A 16550-nucleotide genomic window follows, 5' to 3' on the forward strand; every position below is an offset into this window, starting at 1 on the left:
TCTAGAAACATTCCAAAATTAAACTGGCAATTAGTTTGATTGAGGCAAGAAACAGTAGCTTTTTCTTATTTGCCAAAAAGAGGTGGGGGAGGGTAAATGTAGTTTTGATTCAGAAACTAATCCCTGGATCATGTGTGTGTTTCATAGTTAACACAGAATATTTCTGTGCCCACCTCCATACTAATTTGCATTTGGCTTTGGATGGTGGACTTGTGAACTTCTCTTCACCACCCTAAAAGCTTTTGTGTGCAGGAGACCTCAAGATGAATAATAGATTTTGTAGGTAGGTTTTGAAAAGACTCCAACCTGGAGTTCTTGGGGGATGAGAATAGGAAGTGTTGAGCTGTATGGACCAATGGGTTAACTTGGTGTAATTGGTTTCTGGAATCAGGAGACACACACAAAGTCTATGGTCAGATCAGTCAAGGGGAGGAAGTTTCTTCAAAAGTCAGGGTTTAATCAGTCAGTTTAAAATGTTTGAACGTGGCAAAGCATCCAGACCTGCCCTGAAGGAGAAATGACTGGTTCTCTGATGTGGAGACCTTGTAATTTAATCTGCACAAATGCTGGGAGGCAAAATGCTTATTGAAAGGGGTCTTTTTAAAATGTTGGTGCCACTTGAGATGTTCCAGCCAGGGCATATGTGAATGGGGAAGAGCACTCCTTTAATGGCTCAAAGGGTTTCTCTCTATGTTTAACTGGACATAAATCCCCGTGAAGGTAGCATCTTCTTGCTCCCCAGAGAAGCAGGCATAGGGTTTGTAGCCATGGTTGCTGAAAAAGAACACCTTGATTTCTGAGATAGGGCCCTTCCCTTACCTGCCTTCTCAACTCTGTCTCTGCTGGTTTGCCTGGCAGCTGGGGCCGCTGGAGGGAGATCCTCTCGCATGGACGTTTCAAGCGGCGCATGTCCGAGCGGGATGTGGAGACCATCTGCCGTGCCATCCTGGTCTATTGCTTGATGCATTATCGGGGCGATGAGAACATCAAAGGATTCATCTGGGATCTCATCAGCCCAGTTGAGAATGGCAAAGCCAAGGAGCTTCAGAACCACTCGGGTAAGTGGAGGGGAGGGGCTCCTTTTATATCCCCCCTATTGCTGTCTATTAGGAATGATGCCCACACCCTCGTGTCCATACTGTTGTGATCAGAAGACTTTGATCCAACTGGAGCTGCTATTGGTCAGTGAGCTCTTTAGATTTTGGCCACCTAGCCCTTTGCAGGGGTGGAGAGAATGTACAGTGGCGGACACTTGGGAAATGGGACAATACTGATTCCACTAGTGTCCCTTTGCTGTTGGTGGGCCCTTACATTGTCCCTAAGTGGCTCCCTCTGTGTTGTGTCTGTCTGTATGAGCATGAGCTACTCTGGAAAAGCTGGGGTGACCTAATCCCTATTGCACTGGTTCCATGTTGTACCTAGCCCCTGCTCTGAGCTCCCTTCCTGTTCCTCGGGTAGGCCTGTCCATCCCGGTTCCACGGGGCCGCAAGGGGAAGAAAGTCAAGTCCCAGACCACATTTGATCTCCAGAAAGCAGAATGGATCCACAAGTACAACCCGGACACTCTCTTCCAAGACGAGGGCTACAAGAAACATCTCAAGCACCAGTGTAACAAGTAAGATGGGGAGGTGCAGGGAGGTCCAGCTCAGGGCTTCTGTATAGCCAGCACAGCCAACCATTAGATCCCAATCTTCTTCCATGCAGAAAAGATGATGGGAGCTCCATTATGGTAGACAAGTAGTGCCAGATCCCAACCTCATTCTCCAAAATTCTAGCTTTGTCATTATCTCAGTTTCTTGCTGGAGGGGCTGAAAAATAATTGCATGGATGTAGTGTTGTCCTTATTACCTGGTTTGTTATTCATGCCTTTCTGTCTACTAAAGGGGAAAGGCAGGCTATGGCAATTGATTCCTCCATGCTGCTTTGGCATGGATGTGCCCCATCTGTGAAAAAAAAGAAAACAGTTCTTGTTGCCCTTGTCACATATTTGGAACACCAGTGGGTGCAGTTCTACAGAAGATGCTCAGGTCTTCCAACAGAAAGGCATTATTTTCCTCCTAGGGTGCTGCTCAGAGTCCGCATGCTTTATTACTTACGTCAGGAGGTGATTGGGGACCAGGCTGAGAAAGTGTTGGCAGGTGCTGTTTCCAGGTAAAATTTCACCTTTACAAAGGTTGCCCAGGGCGTTCTGTGTGTTTTTTCCTACCTACTGATATGCCTTTTTTTTTTTTTTTATGATGACCTCGCAGTTGTAACAAACCTACAAGTTGGGTTGGGATGGGAAGCAGTGATTGACCTAATGGATTTCATGGTAGAAACCTTTTATTTTATCTGTTTGTTATTTGTTTCTTCGATTTTTAAGGGTGCCCACCCACCAGGTGACTCTTCTTAGATGAGAGACCTTAGCAAGTTCTGGGATTATTTGTTTCCTTACGAAATATATTTACTTCTCAAAGTCAGTTATTCTGTTAGACAGATTTTGCCCTAGCGAAAGAGCAAATCTTATTCTTTCTCTGTTTTAAATGAATTGCTGTGCTGCATATCGGTGCAATCCACTCCGAGGCCTATGAATGAAACTTCTGCTGCAGAGCCAGAATTTTGGAAAGTTGTATTGGTTCCTGGCTGGTGTGGGTCTTCCGGGCTGTGTGGCCGTGGTCTTGAAGTTTTGTTTCCTAACGTTTCGCCAGCACCTGTGACCGGCATCTTCAGAGAGCAGGAGCACAGGCAGGAGCAGTTCTCTCTGTGCCCAGCGAAACGTTAGGAAACAAAACTTCAAGAACACGGCCACACAGCCCGGAAGACCCACACCAGCCATCGTATGCCGGCCGTGAAAGCCTTCGACAATACATTGTATTGGTTCCTGTTTGATATCTCACGCTTTGTCTGCCTTGTTTTGCCTTCCCTGTTTCCATTTCCCACTTTAATTTCTGCAGCGAAATTGACATCTGGTTTCCGCTAGTGGATCAGGCAGAAGTCCCCACGGCCTGGTGGGACACAGAAGCCGACAAGTCTTTGCTTCTTGGGGTCTTCAAACATGGTGAGTAATACCTCTGGATAGATATGGCCCTTTGTTCCGCAGTGAGGAGTGGGCAAACAGATAGGCTGTATTCTTGAAATTGCACTTGGATGGAAATTAAGTATTTGGGTCAGCCTTTGTTCTGGGTCAAATTAATAAAAATGAAATGCAGTCGGGAGGCTGAGGGAAGATGAGAAAATCCGTTCCTGGCAGAACTTGGTAATTAGGCCAGGGTTTAAAAACCAACCTGTTCTTTTTCATTTATTAGTATAAAAAATATAAGAATTGAGGGTTCCTAAGAGGTCATTTGGTCCACCACCACCTTCCTCAGTGCTGGATTAAACGTTAGCGTCAGTATTAATAGTATCTTTACCCTCCCATTCTATAAACGTAAATTATTTGCAACTAAGTTTAAAACCAATTAAAAATGAGATAAACTATCAGTGGAGAGAAGCAGCCAAATCTAAAGTATACTAAATCTAAATTTAGTAGGGTAGAGGACTAAAAAAGCAGTGTGCCAGTCGAACGCACTAGAAAGAAGTTCGGCACCTCCAAAGCACATACTTGCTGATCAGACTAGAGTGTGGAAGATAATCAGACATGCCAGAAGAACTTTGCACAATCCAAACGTTTTCTGAGAAGAATGACCTTGAAACTATGGCCGGAAGCAAAATGATGATTCCTGGGTGCAGAGGTCTAGAATCTAAGAGCCTGTATGTTCTGAACATCTCAGCAAGTGGCTGCATCTGGCCAACTTTAGACTTGAAAATGAAGTTGAATCAGACCTGGTTACTCTTGGATGGGAGACCACTGAGGAATCCCAGGGCCAGAGACTAAACTGGGAAGCTGAAAGCCATCCATCAAGAGGGAGATGGCAAAGCAAGAGAATAGCGCTACTAAGTCATCAGGAGTTGAGCTGCACCCAGCGGAGACTTGTCTTTAACATCAGCAGGTGGTGTTTTTAGTACATGGATGGAAGACTACCTGGGAGAACCTAAGTTTTTGACTAGACTCCTTCCTGCAAGAAGACAGGGGTGTTGCATACCTTGCCTGTGCTATTTCCAAAAAGAACTGCATAGTTGTGTCCCTTACAGGAGTTGAGGGCGTCTTGACCTTATATTTTAAATGCCTGAGGTTACAAACCATTTAGGCACTTTTCTGAACTGATTTTTGGCCCTCCCTTCAGGCTACGAGAAGTACAACACCATGCGAGCCGACTCTGCGCTCTGTTTCCTGGAGAAAGCCGGCCGCCCTGATGACAAGGCCATTGCTGCTGAGCATCGTCCGGACGTGGGCGAGGGGTGAGAGGCTGCTGGTGTCAAGCTAAGCCATTCCTGAGGATAGGGGATGGGGAACACGGGGGTGGTGGTCCTGTGTAGGATGCACAGAAGAGCACACTCATGATGACTTGCCATGCTAATACCGAGGCACTGAGAGGGTCAACTGGCCCTGAACTCGGGTGTCTGTGAGTTAAGTTGCTTCTCACGGGAAGACCTGAGGTGTGCCTGTGAAGGGGTTGGAAGAAAGGGGATTTCCACAGCCATAACACACTAGTTCTTCTGCCACTGGCAGGGTGGATTTTGACAAGGACTGCGAGGATCCAGAATACAAACCAGTTGGAGCCCCTGCCAAGGAACAGGACGACGAGGTGGGATCATGAACCAATTGCATAGTTAATACAGGCCATCACTGGCTTTTGCCCCAGTCTTAAAACCAGAAACAAATATTGCCTTTCAACCCATTGCCTTTCAATCTAAAAGATGCTTGTTGTCATTGCTTTTATTAAATTTTTACACCACCCGAATCCCAGTGACTCCTTTAGAAAGAAATCCTTTTCTCCACTGTTTCCTGTACCTGCAATCTGCCATGTCAAGGACGTGCTTTGGTACATGTGTGGGGAACTTGTGGTCCTTCAGTTATAGCTGAAATACCACTCCCAACATCCTTTGCCAGCACAACCGATAGGGAGGCATGCTGAGAATGGTAGTTGAGCTATCTGTGGATATCCCAATTCTCCTAGACTGTTTTAGATGTCTGAATGTTAGAATATCCTTCAGGATGAATTAAACTACCTGCAGATGTACCAAACAAGGGGAAAATAGCTTACGGGCAGCCTGTGGGCACTGAGCATCCCATTTGCACCTTGCAAGGCTGCTTCCCCACCCCGTCCCCCATGCTTTTTGGGTGCTAGAGGGAAATTTAAGGGCAAAAGAGGCTCTTTTATGTCTCGCAAACTAAAACTAATGGGAATTATATTTTCCCTTTGGGCTGAGTTTATGGAGGCAAATGGGGAAAAAAATAGGTTTGAAAACTTCATCTGCTTCCCCATACAGCTGCATCCTATATGGCCCCCAGAGAGTAAAGCAAGCTTGTGGCTCCCAGGCCAAAAACCATCATCCCCAACTGTAGTGGTCAGTTCTGGCAGTCCACCTTAATGGCATTAATCTCTCCATTCCAGGGTGAAACGCTGATGATGATGGATGAAGAAATATCGGTGGTGGACGGGGAGGAAGGTAAATACTTACTGTGTGAATGGATTTGGTGAAGGAGGTGGTGGCAGCATTGAGCTTCATAAGCATCTCATCCTTGGGAAGAAAGCCGGGGTAGGCTGGGAGGATGCAGAGGTCACACGGCCATCCCTGCCATCACTCTCTAGGCCAGCCAGGGAACCTCTTCTGGCCTCCTGCCTCTGCGCTCACAGCCCGCTTGCGGAGACTAATCACCGCCTTCCAGCGGAGCTACAAGCGCGAGCAGTTGAAGATGGAGGCTGCGGAGCGGGGTGATCGGCGTCGCCGGCGTTGTGAGGCTGCCTTCAAGCTGAAGGAGATGGTGCGTCGAGAGAAGCAGCAGAGGTAATCTTTGGGGCCTGCTTTGCACGCTTCTCTTTTCCACTTTCTTTGGAGAAGCTGGCTGTGAAGTGGTACTAGAACCTGAGACGGATGGATCAGGTCCCCATCCAATCATGGAATCATTGGGCAACGCTGAATCAGTTGCTTTGTCTTAGTCCAAGCTGGTTGCAGAATTATAGAGAGAAAAGGTAAAAAGTGGGGAGGAACCTTTCCTTCCCCATTTTTGTCTACTGGGGCATTCCAGAGAAAAGGCAAAGTACGAATGCAGTCAATCAGCAACAGGCAAGACCACATTGCCTATCAGTTCAGTGGGCAACAGGGGAGCAAAATGATCATTTGTATCCAAAGGTGGACACGTCGTGAGCAGTCAGACTTCTATCGCGTGGTATCCACATTTGGTGTGGAGTATGATCCAGACACGATGCGTTTCCACTGGAGTCGGTTTCGGACCCTTGCCCGCCTAGACAAGAAGACCGATGAGAGCCTAGCCAAGTATTTCCACGGTTTTGTGGCCATGTGTCGACAGGTGTGCCGCCTTCCTCCTGCTGCAAGTGATGGTTAGTAACAGAGTCTGAGTGGGTATGAAATCCCTAGGACGCGGTAGCACTGGGCTAGGGTTAGCGACCTGTGATCTGCAATCTCTGACTCTTCTCTCATTATAATTGCTGAAAATTGGCAATTTTCCTTTTGTAGCAGGGAAGCAAATGGAGACAGTAGTATGTGGCCTAAAAGAGTCAGAATAGCTTTAAAAAGCAAAGGAGGAGGTAAAGCCTGGAAGGGTTGTTAAAGAAATCACGTTTCCTGATCTTCTCTTTTCCTATCTTTCTTCTGCAGCAACTGCTGTGTTGAGGCTCAGGGCCTTCAAGAGACTGTTCAGACCTAGGATCCAACTCAATTGTGAACGGGATAGACAATGCCAGTTGGGTGCAATAAATTTTGGGAGTGCCAGGCATTTGTTCAAGAAGTAAAGACTCTCTTGAATTGAGCTTTATTCCACTAATGAGGTGGACTTGTCTGTATTATTTTATTGTAAACAGTAGGTTTTTGTTTCTGTGTTTTTTGCAATCAGCCAGGGCTGGCCAAGTGTGCCATTCGCTTAGATGGAAATCTTTTTACATTCTTTTTATTTAAGGCTGTGTCTACTTTGAAAATAACTTTAAAAAGTAGTTCAGATCTGACATGAATGTGAGCTCAGCACCTTTCTGCTATTCATCAAAATACCTCTCTTTTCTCCAGCTTGTGCATGACCCTGAGAAACAATACTGCTGCTTGAAGGAGACCACTCATGAAAGTTAATGGAAGTCTAAAAGCAGCTGTGGCTTTTTTTTTTTTTTTTTAAGGTTAAGGTTGAAGCTTGAAAAGAGAGGGGTTACTTTAATGAATGGGAGAGATAGACTACATTCTTGTGAGTTCCCAAGCACTTCTTCCAAATTGTTTCAGGAGGCTGGGAAAGGAACAGAGAAGAACACAGATATGAACAATCAAGAGATAGCAAAGTCAATTGACAGCTCATCTTATAAAGGGCAATTTAGTCCAAGAGAAACCCGGGAAGAAGCTTTTCAAAGCATACAAAGAGACTTTGCCCTGTTTAACTCACTGTAAGTGAGGCTGGGAAATTCCTCTTACAGATTCCAAGATTCTGTATTTATGCTACACTTCCCATTACAGTTCCCATTTTTTTTACATTTAACTTTTTTTTTTAAGTGTTGAAATTTTAAATGTTTGGATTTTTTGACATTAAACAGTCTAGTGGCGTTGTTCAGAAGGACTCTGTGAGCCTTGCCCAGAGTCTTTGGAGGTCAGTGGGACTGAATGTTGCTTCAGGGTTTGTAATTCTGATCACATTGGAGATGCGAACATAGAGGATCTCACTGATGAATATCTGCAGCAAAGCTAGGGGTACTGAAAGTAGGCCATAAGGGCTTCAGGCAGTTGGGGATGGAAGGGAAGCAACTTAACTGTGAAAAAAGGAGAGAAATAGAAAGTTTCCAGACTCACCTGGTTTTCTCTTCTCCTCCAGAGTCTCCAGACCCAACACTGTTCATTGAACCCATCACGGAAGAGCGGGCCTCCCGCACCCTGTACCGCATTGATCTCCTGCGCCGTCTGCGGGAACAAGTACTGTGCCATCCCCTTTTGGAGGAGCGCCTTGCCCTGTGCCAGTCTCCTGGCCCTGAGATGCCACCTTGGTGGCAGTGTGGGCGCCACGATGGAGAGCTGCTACGGGGAGTGGCCCGCCATGGTCTTAGCCAGACTGACACCACCATCATGCAGGACCCAGACTTTTCTTTCTTGGCGGCTCGGCTCAGCCACCTGCACAGTCGGGCAGGGGGCACAGGGACGCCCCCTCTTCCGCCCCCCGTGCCACCCCAGCCTACAGGGCTACCCCTTCCAGGTGTCAGCACAGTAGCTGCTCCGTCCCCCCTGCTCCTCGCTCCGCCTTTGAATGAGCTGCCCGCTCCGCAACAGCCCCTCGCCTTGCCTCCGAAACCTGAATCGGCTGAGGACTCCGACTCGGAACTCGACCTCAGCAAGATTTCTGCTTCGTCGTCTTGCTCCTCTTCCTCAGGCTGCTCTGATGACAGTGAGGGTGAGCTGTTCTTTGAGACGCCTCATTGCACGTTTCTTCTTTCCCACCCATCTCGAGAAGAAAATGATCAAGGGCTTGCTTAAAAACCAGAGGGAATTGGCTGTAGAAGATAGCCTTTCTTCTAAAAATGAGAAATGCTCGTTAATGGAAAGTTGTTTTTTTTAACTTGCCTTTTGAACAGGTGCCATAGATCTTAAAACTGTATTCTATGCCCCTGTTCTAGGGAATTCAGGGCAACCTTCTCCTTTCCCTAGTTCATAACAATCCAATAAGTTAGCTTAAACACAGGAGAGATTCTCCTGACTGAGGCATAATAAGGATTCAAAGCCCAATTTATTTGTAGTTAATGCATCCTGGTTTATTTTGCTGTGCAGGCTATGTTACCAAAGTATAGTTAGTAATGGCTGAGTCAGCGTGTCTGTAGCCTGTATCATTTGTACATTTATTTGGTCATAAATCTCTTATAATTTCTGCATCAATCTACAATTTTCTTCTCTAAAAACCAGCCATTTTTACTTATGTTTGTACCTAACTTTCTCTAATGTATTGTTTTAGGAAGTACAACATTCCATATTAGGTACTCTTTGCCACTCAACTTTATTAAAGGCCTTTTCAGTCCCTTATTTCTCTGGTCACAGAACCTGCAAACAGCACACTAGGAGATTTTCAGCTGGCCTTCCTGCCAAGCGTTGAATCAATCCTAGCCTGAGTTGGCTTTGGCAAAGGGGCATACATGAGCTTGCTTAGAAGCCCCCCACCCCAAAAAAACCTATTTTTAGTCCTGGCTATTTAACCCACCCACCCCATGTCCTCCTGGGTTCTCCTCTGGAGCAGGCTCAGCATTCTCTTTCTACTCCCTATCCTTTCCTACCCTCTCACTGTTATTTTTCTGCCAGGTGAAGAAGCTTCTTGTGGCGGGAAGCTCTTCGAGGAAGAGGAGTCCTCGCTGCTCTCCCTGCCCACCTCCCATGAGGGGAACTCCCCGCAGCCTAGTGCCTCGGATCTGCTGCTGCAGGAGCGCCAAAGGGCCCACGAGTGGCCAAAGGTAACAGGCTAGCCAGAGGAGGCAGGGCCACTGCTGAAGTTGTATATTGCACCAAGAACATCTTCTTTCATTTCCAACCCTGAGCAGGGTTTGCCTTTACCCTTCCCATGGGATTCAGAAGCAGGTCATTTAATAGAATGTCTATCCCAGGCAATGATCCCTTCATTTGTCCCTGCTCCACTTCTGAGTACAACTTGAACTATTGGTAGTTTTCATCAAAATCCTTCTCTCACTTCCCTAAGCAGCTATTAGGAAAGACTGCTTTTTTTCTCATGAGAGTTTGGTAAATTTTTCTTTTTAATTAGGGGTGAGGGGGTAACCCTTACCCAGCGGGAGTGCTTAGGGGGTACAGCATACCCAGTCCACGATATAAATAAGTTAACCTTTCTGGCAGAAAAAGCATTAAGAGTTAGAGAAAGTTGAGATATCTTGGAGGCACCCAGTTCTCAAATGGGAAAATGTGGATTGAATTTGACAGCATCTTGCAGGTTATGGGGTCTTTTGCCCAGAAATAGTATCTCTTTCTGTCTCTTGGTTCTGCAGGACCGTGTACTCATCAGCCGCATCGACTTGGTGTGCCAGGCTGTGCTGTCTGGAAAGTGGCCCTCCCCACAGCAGGGCCAAGTGGTGCCCTGTGTTGGCCAGGGAGAAGGCCTGCCCCACTTGCATGGAGAATACACCTCCTCTCCCATCCCTCACATCTGCCCTCTGGCATCACAAGAGGAAGGCACAACTTCTTTCACCCGCCTCCGACACACTGGCCAAGAGAAGGAGTTTACTGTGCAGATCAAAGATGTGAGTTGAAGTCGGGTATGGGTGTGGAAGAACAGCATCAATCCCCCACTGCCAGGACTGAGTCCCTGAGCAAAGCAAGTGGCTGTATCGTAGGGAATTTATAAATCCATGGAGCCCTGCAGCCCTGAGATTTAGCTCCCAAATAAAGCAGCAGAATGGCCAGATTTCCATGGTGTACAATTTTGAAGAGCAGCCTCTTGTTTCCATTCCCCCCCTTAACCCCTTCCCCAGTTCCCCATGGCCTGAAATCACCATTGCGCAGGCCAGTTTCAGCTCATTTGGTGGGAAGAGACTAAAGGTGGAAATAGAATCTGCTAAGGCCCCTCACTCCCTCCGATCCTGTCTAGAAGCTTAGATTCCCCTGCAAATAATCAACAGATTTTTGTGCCACCAATTTAAATTATTTCTTCCAGCAATCCAATCCGGGGAGCTTTTAAAGCTGTTTGGGAAGGGGAGGTGTGGGGGTGTGGGGTCCTGAGTTCCCCACCCTTGCCCTAACTCTCCATGCGTTTTCCTAGGAAGAAGGAATTAAATTGACTTTCCAAAAGCACAAGCTGGTCCCAAATGGCACTGTTCGGGATCGGCCTGCTCTCACCCAGAAGAAAAGTAGCAAGAAGATGGTAGAGGTAAGCAGTTGTTAGCTGCCCAGAGTCAGTATTTGAGATGGGCGGCCATATAAATCCAATCAGTCAATCAATGATAGGGAGCAAGTCTGTACCACTGAAGCTGCAAGGAGAGGCAGGAGAGCAATGTTAGAGACCCTTATTTTTCAGCTTCTTTCTTTCTTTTGGAATCTCAGCTGGAGCTGCAGTGTCTGGAAGCACTGAGAGGCCCTGATATTGACCTGGAGGCTCATATCCCTGTGGTGAACAAGACTGATGGGACCCTGCTGGTGGGCGACGCGGCTCCCCGCCGGGCTGACCTCGAGGTGTGGCTGCAGGCCCACCCTGAGTATGCTGTAGACCCTCGCTTCCTGGCTGTAAGCATCCATTCACCTACGTGTCTTTCCTGCCCATTTGCAGACGGGTGCTGGTCCTCTGCCCTTCCCTTTTTGAAACCTGTCCTTTCCACCAACAGACATCATATCTCCCTCTGCTCTCTGACTCAAGATGCTGTAACCTGCTAAGATATCAACTACCCTTACATCCTGCCTTTCCTCTAAGATGTCCTGCTATTTTATCTTCCCAGTGACTCTTAGGGCCACCAAGCTGAAATAGTTAAAATCAGACTTGGGGTCTTCAAGTCGAATACTCTGATCTACCCTACGCCAAATCTTTCAAAGGGCCACAGGTTGCCTCTCTAACCACTTCACTTCTGAGTGAGACCTCAGAAGCTTGCTGCTAATTGCAGCTGCTGGTCCTAGTCTCAAAAAACCAACACTCTGGCTGAGAATAAAACCCACACAATCTCCAGGAGATTATTAAAACCCTCTTGACCAGAGGGAGGAGAGTACACAATCAACAGAAAGGATTCTCATCCTTCTTTGCTCTCCTCTTCTCTCATTTTCTCCTGTGTTGGGGTGTTGTACTCTCACTCACCCATTCACACCACTCTACTGAAACCCTCACTTCCAAAACAGTCAGGAATTCTAAATGAGCACATACACACAGATTCCAATATCAAAGCTAGGAGCTATGAGTCCTTTTCCTTCCTTCTGTCTAATATAGCTGGGAAGAAGCAGAGTGCCTGATGCAATTAACTTGGGGTAGAGACCAATTTCTTCAGGGAGAAGGGGGTGTAGTGTAGCCAAAGGAGAGATGGAAGAAGCAGTGAATGGCAGTGGTAAGGATGAAGGAGCACAGAGAAAGTGTAAATCATGGAGTTGCAGTCTTAGTAGGTCTTGGAATTTACCTGGTTTATACATTTGGACCTCTGGGGAATGTATCCTTCTTCCTACTGCTAGAGTTGACACAAAAGATGTTGAAAACTTTTAGAAGAGAGGGTGACTTTATAAAATGCACACAAACATGCCAGAGCTGTTGGACTCGCTAAGCAGCATCTAACTCTTGCCTATTTTCCCCTTCTCTCCAGTACATGGAGGAACGCCGGAAGCACAGATGGCCCCGGTTCCCAAAACCTGTTCCGATAGAGCCAAGCTGTCTGGTGGGACTGGAGAGGATGCAGGTAGCTGGCATTTCTGCCAACGGCAAAAAGGTGATTAAATAGGAGATAGTACAACCTTCCTAACGTTTCAGTATAAAAGTTCACTATGCTTTCAGTTTTTCAGTGGTTTATAAAAATGCTTTAAGAACTCGATCTTGGGCATCGATTTAGTTTTCATACCCACACACACTGGGTATTACGAAGAGGGGACAGAAAATAGTGGATAAATCCCCATTCCCACCTCTATCTGAGGTGGTACCAACATAGTTCTATCATACTAATTTCCCTTTTTTTTAAAAAAAAAAGAGAGAGCCAGAGACTGGCTACTCACACTTGACTGGATCACTGGAAATAATGTGCTGCCAGTGCACAGGGTGAGCCCATTAATTGGGGGAGTAACTAACTAGGTCAGCCACAGGATGCCAACATGGCCTAATTATTCTCTGCTTCTCTTCAGGGTTTTCTGCCGGATCCAACGATGAATCGCCTCCTTCCAGGACCAGTGGGGGCTGAGAATGCACAGAAACGAGGCCGCCAGACCCCAATGGAGTTTTCCAACATGATGGCTCTGATGGGAGCTGGCCGGGTCCAGTTAGGAGCCACAGGACCCCTCTCTCTGCATCATGCCCACTTCCAAGCTACCCCTGCCCACGGCTCTGCCTTGCAATACATGCCGTTCCCTACCGCAGCTGCTGCTGCCACTGCCGCCACATCCTCTGGCACGCTTCTCCACCCGGGACTAGGTCATGCTGGCTACGCCACTGCACCCTTGCATTTGGGCCACCCACAGCCTGTGGACGACGACGAGGAGGAAGATGAGATGGACGACTTGTCTCAGGGCTACGCCAGCTCAGAACGGGACTTTTCCTTGCTCGACGACGACCCGATGATGCCCGCCAACTCTGACTCCAGCGACGAAGGGGACGAGGAGGGGGACGACTGAACTTTTGTCCCAAGGGCAGATAGATGGATTCAAACAGGGCCAGCCCCACCGGGGCTAGCCGTCCCCATGACATTGAATTTGAAAGGCCAGAGACTCGGTGCCCGTTTGGGCCCGTGGCAGTCGGGTTCCCTTCGTCCCACGTTGGTTGTTGGGAGGACAAAGCAGGGCCCTTCAAACCCAGCAAGGGTTGGATGGAAAACTACTTGCCTCAAAGGGTGCTCATGTGCGGCTTATTTTTTAAAAAGGAAAAAAAAAATTAAAAGGTGGCTGTTGGTCGGGTGAGCAAATCCTGCCTCTCTTCCTGCAGCACTTGATATCATCTGAGAACTGTCTCTGTGACTGCAGTCTCGAGGCAGCAAAACAACCCAGCCCTCCTACTCCCCATCGAGCTAAGACGATCTGGATATAGGTAGCAACTCCTTTTCTTTTCTTTGGCTCTCCCCACAGCCTGCTCCATTCACCACCACCACCACCCCGGTTCACGTGCTGTAATATAAGTGCAAAAGGAGGGTGGGGAGGACACCTTTCCTTTCCCTCCATACCCCTGTCTCCGTGTGGGTGGGGTTTATATTTATAAATATGTAATATGTCTTGTGTAATATGGCCGAGGCTGTGGGAAAGAATGAATTGTGAGGGAGTTAAGTCAGAGGGTGGGTTTTTGGGGTGGCAGCGGGCTGAGGGAGAAGAGAAGATAGAGCTTCCTGTAGCTGGATTCTCCTTTTTTTCTTTTGTTTTTTTTTTTTTAATAAAAGGAACAAAATGCACAAAACCTGACCTTCCCCCATCCTGTTCCTTTGTGGCACTGTATTAGTTGCATAAACAAAAAATCTTGAGAATTGGGGATCTGTATCTCTTGTTTCAGGTCTCTTTCCCTCTAGGTTTTTAAGGGTGGCATTGGGAGGAGGAAGACAAGTGGACAGTTTGACATTGTCGTGTGTCACTTGGGGTTCAGTCAACCTCAGTAAACAACACCAAGAATAGCCCCCTTTAAACCTTTAAGCCCCCCTTCCAGAGGGATATATGCTTCAGTTGATAATTACATGACAATTTTTTTCATTCAGGGGTTCTCCTCTCCTGCCTTCCTCTCTCTTGAGGGACTCTGGTTATTATAAGGTCTGGAGAGACCCTGGCAATGAGCATTTATGGTTAGAAACCAAAGATGATTAACATTTGTTATGAATCCATTTTTTTAACATAACACACTTTCCAGAATCACTAGAGAGTTAATTATTAAGTAGCCTTAGAAATTTGATAAACAAATGTATAGAATACCATTTCTCACCTTGGTGCCTTCTGGAAGTATCTCCAGTCACTCCAATTCCCATCTTTAATTACAAGGTTGAATGGCATTTGTAGTCCAACACTTCTGGTGGGTGCCACCTTGGGAAAGCTTGGGTTTGGAGTAGATGTTTGGAGCTGGTAGCTTCCATGAGAAGTAGCTTCTGTGTTCAGAAAATGGTGACTAACCTTAGCCACACTCTCCCCATCTGGAAATGATCTACTTCCTTCACTGAAACCACAGTCCTCTAAACATTTAGCTGCGAGTAAGATCTGCTGCCTTTGGCATGACTTGCTTCTAAGTAAATAAGCAGAAGATGTGCAGCAACACTGGCTTCTTGCTTCTGTGTTAATAATTGGTTCATCAATGCTGTATTCACACAACCACTTACTCCTGGTCTGGGGTACTACATCTGGGCTGCAAAATTCCAGACAACCACCAAAACCATTTTGGCTCTTGAAAGTTGGTCTTGGCTTCTTACAAAGGGGGCCTTGAAGGCAGGTCTTGAGTTTTTGGTTTTGATGAGTTTTTTTAACAGCATCTCCACCCTGAGTTGGAAAGCTGTTGTGAACTAATTGGCCATTTCCACAAAAGGAATTTTAGAGGCAATTTAAATAGTGGTATGACCCCAATTCCTAGTAAATGCAAGTTTGCTCTCTGGAATTGTAGTTTGCTGGGAGAACCATTTTCCTTCTTTTCTCCCCTTATTAACTGTGTCATAATTAAGCTCCAGTGTAACTTTTCAACAGACTCAAAACATTCAGGTAGTCCTTGCTTACCGACCACTCATTCAGCAACTGTTGAAAGTTATGACACCACTGAAAAAGGAGACTTATGACTGGTCCTTTAAGTTGCGGCTGTCACAGTGTCCCCCCACAGTCACATAATACGATTCAGGCATTTGGCAACTGGTGTGCATTTACAACAGTCAGAGTCCTGCAGTCACATGATCGCCATTTGCAACCTCCAGAGCCAGCTTCCAACAAGCAAAGTCAATGAGGACCCCAGAACTGATATAAGTCAGGCACAGTCATGTAACATTTCACTTTACAACCACGTCACTTAGCAACAGAGTTGCCAGCACCAATTGTGGTTGGTAAGCGAGGACTACCTGTACTTAAGAAATTTAGGATACAAATTTGAAAAACTTTTTCTGGTTTTGTTCATTGTGGAACCAATCATCTTTAGGTATTCTGGCCAGCTAGATTAGGAGGGTATGCCTCTTGCAACAAAACATAGCCAGTTTTTTGTTTTGTTAACTTCCTACTTTATCTCCTGTGATTTCCTCCTTTCTTGCCCTAGATTTTTCCTTTTCTTTTATTCCTCTTTTGTGCTGTTTTTACTGGAGGTGGAGCACATCTCTCTGTTCACGGCCTGTTTAGTTCTCAAAATACTCCAGCTGGCCTCTTCGCTACATGATATTTTGAAACAGCCACCCATAAGGTTGAGGTATTTTATCAAAACTTGAGATAGAGAGGAAAGGCCTGGCAGTCTTTTGGCTTGTGGAACATGTTGGAGGATTCTGAGATTGGCCTAAGTCACAGCCGGGGCTTATGGGGGGCAGACCGCAACTGCTGGCTCTGCGCAGCACCCTAAACCTAAACATCAATAAGAGTTACTGTATTTGTATGAGGTTTTCCTCGCAGAGCCCAGGGAGAGAGTAAGCAATTTCTCCTTTCCACCCCAAATCCTGTGTGGGAGGCCGGCTTGAAAGCCCTCCTAGCAACTGGTCTGTTGTGGCAATCGTTTTGTGTTCCTTGCAAAGTCCTCCCCTGCTTTCAGGTGCTGAGGAGGTGCAAACTCTTCCCCGTGAAACTTCGCAGTCGTTAAGGAGCAGCCGCGGGAAGAGGCGAGGACGACCTGACTGGACCCTCGTCCGAGGCGCAACGTTTCAGGGTCTTTTGCAAAAGATGACCATCAGCGCATGCGC

General features: G+C 46.8%; 1 protein-coding gene and 1 non-coding gene across 6 annotated transcripts in view; both read left to right on the plus strand.

Annotated features, from left to right (window-relative positions):
* Positions 1 to 13628, plus strand: part of CHD8 (chromodomain helicase DNA binding protein 8) — a 53712-nt gene extending 40084 nt beyond the window's left edge. For 4 of the 5 annotated variants that reach the window (XM_025167362.2, XM_025167360.2, XM_025167361.2 and 1 more), the window contains 16 exons: positions 859 to 1058; positions 1423 to 1615; positions 2062 to 2151; positions 2934 to 3037; positions 4203 to 4317; positions 4589 to 4664; positions 5475 to 5529; positions 5673 to 5868; positions 6214 to 6422; positions 7886 to 8455; positions 9352 to 9500; positions 10044 to 10295; positions 10814 to 10921; positions 11095 to 11274; positions 12327 to 12449; positions 12856 to 13628. In XM_025167362.2, coding sequence (XP_025023130.1) covers positions 859 to 1058; positions 1423 to 1615; positions 2062 to 2151; positions 2934 to 3037; positions 4203 to 4317; positions 4589 to 4664; positions 5475 to 5529; positions 5673 to 5868; positions 6214 to 6422; positions 7886 to 8455; positions 9352 to 9500; positions 10044 to 10295; positions 10814 to 10921; positions 11095 to 11274; positions 12327 to 12449; positions 12856 to 13341 — 3106 coding nt within the window. In that variant the 3' untranslated portion in view covers positions 13342 to 13628. The remainder of the gene's footprint in view (positions 1 to 858; positions 1059 to 1422; positions 1616 to 2061; positions 2152 to 2933; positions 3038 to 4202; positions 4318 to 4588; positions 4665 to 5474; positions 5530 to 5672; positions 5869 to 6213; positions 6423 to 7885; positions 8456 to 9351; positions 9501 to 10043; positions 10296 to 10813; positions 10922 to 11094; positions 11275 to 12326; positions 12450 to 12855) is intronic. The other variant, XM_007429331.4, reaches the window with a different exon arrangement.
* LOC112540746 (small nucleolar RNA U6-53/MBII-28) lies at positions 4412 to 4519 on the plus strand. Its single transcript, XR_003084834.2, has one exon. It is a non-coding gene; the product is annotated as a small nucleolar RNA U6-53/MBII-28 (small nucleolar RNA).
* Positions 13629 to 16550: the final 2922 nt, after the last annotated feature.

Source organism: Python bivittatus, unplaced genomic scaffold (assembly GCF_059951505.1).
Source record: "Python bivittatus isolate LINGU-HERP-01145 unplaced genomic scaffold, Pbiv_v1 ctg000430_np1212, whole genome shotgun sequence".
Classification (NCBI taxonomy): domain Eukaryota; kingdom Metazoa; phylum Chordata; class Lepidosauria; order Squamata; family Pythonidae; genus Python; species Python bivittatus.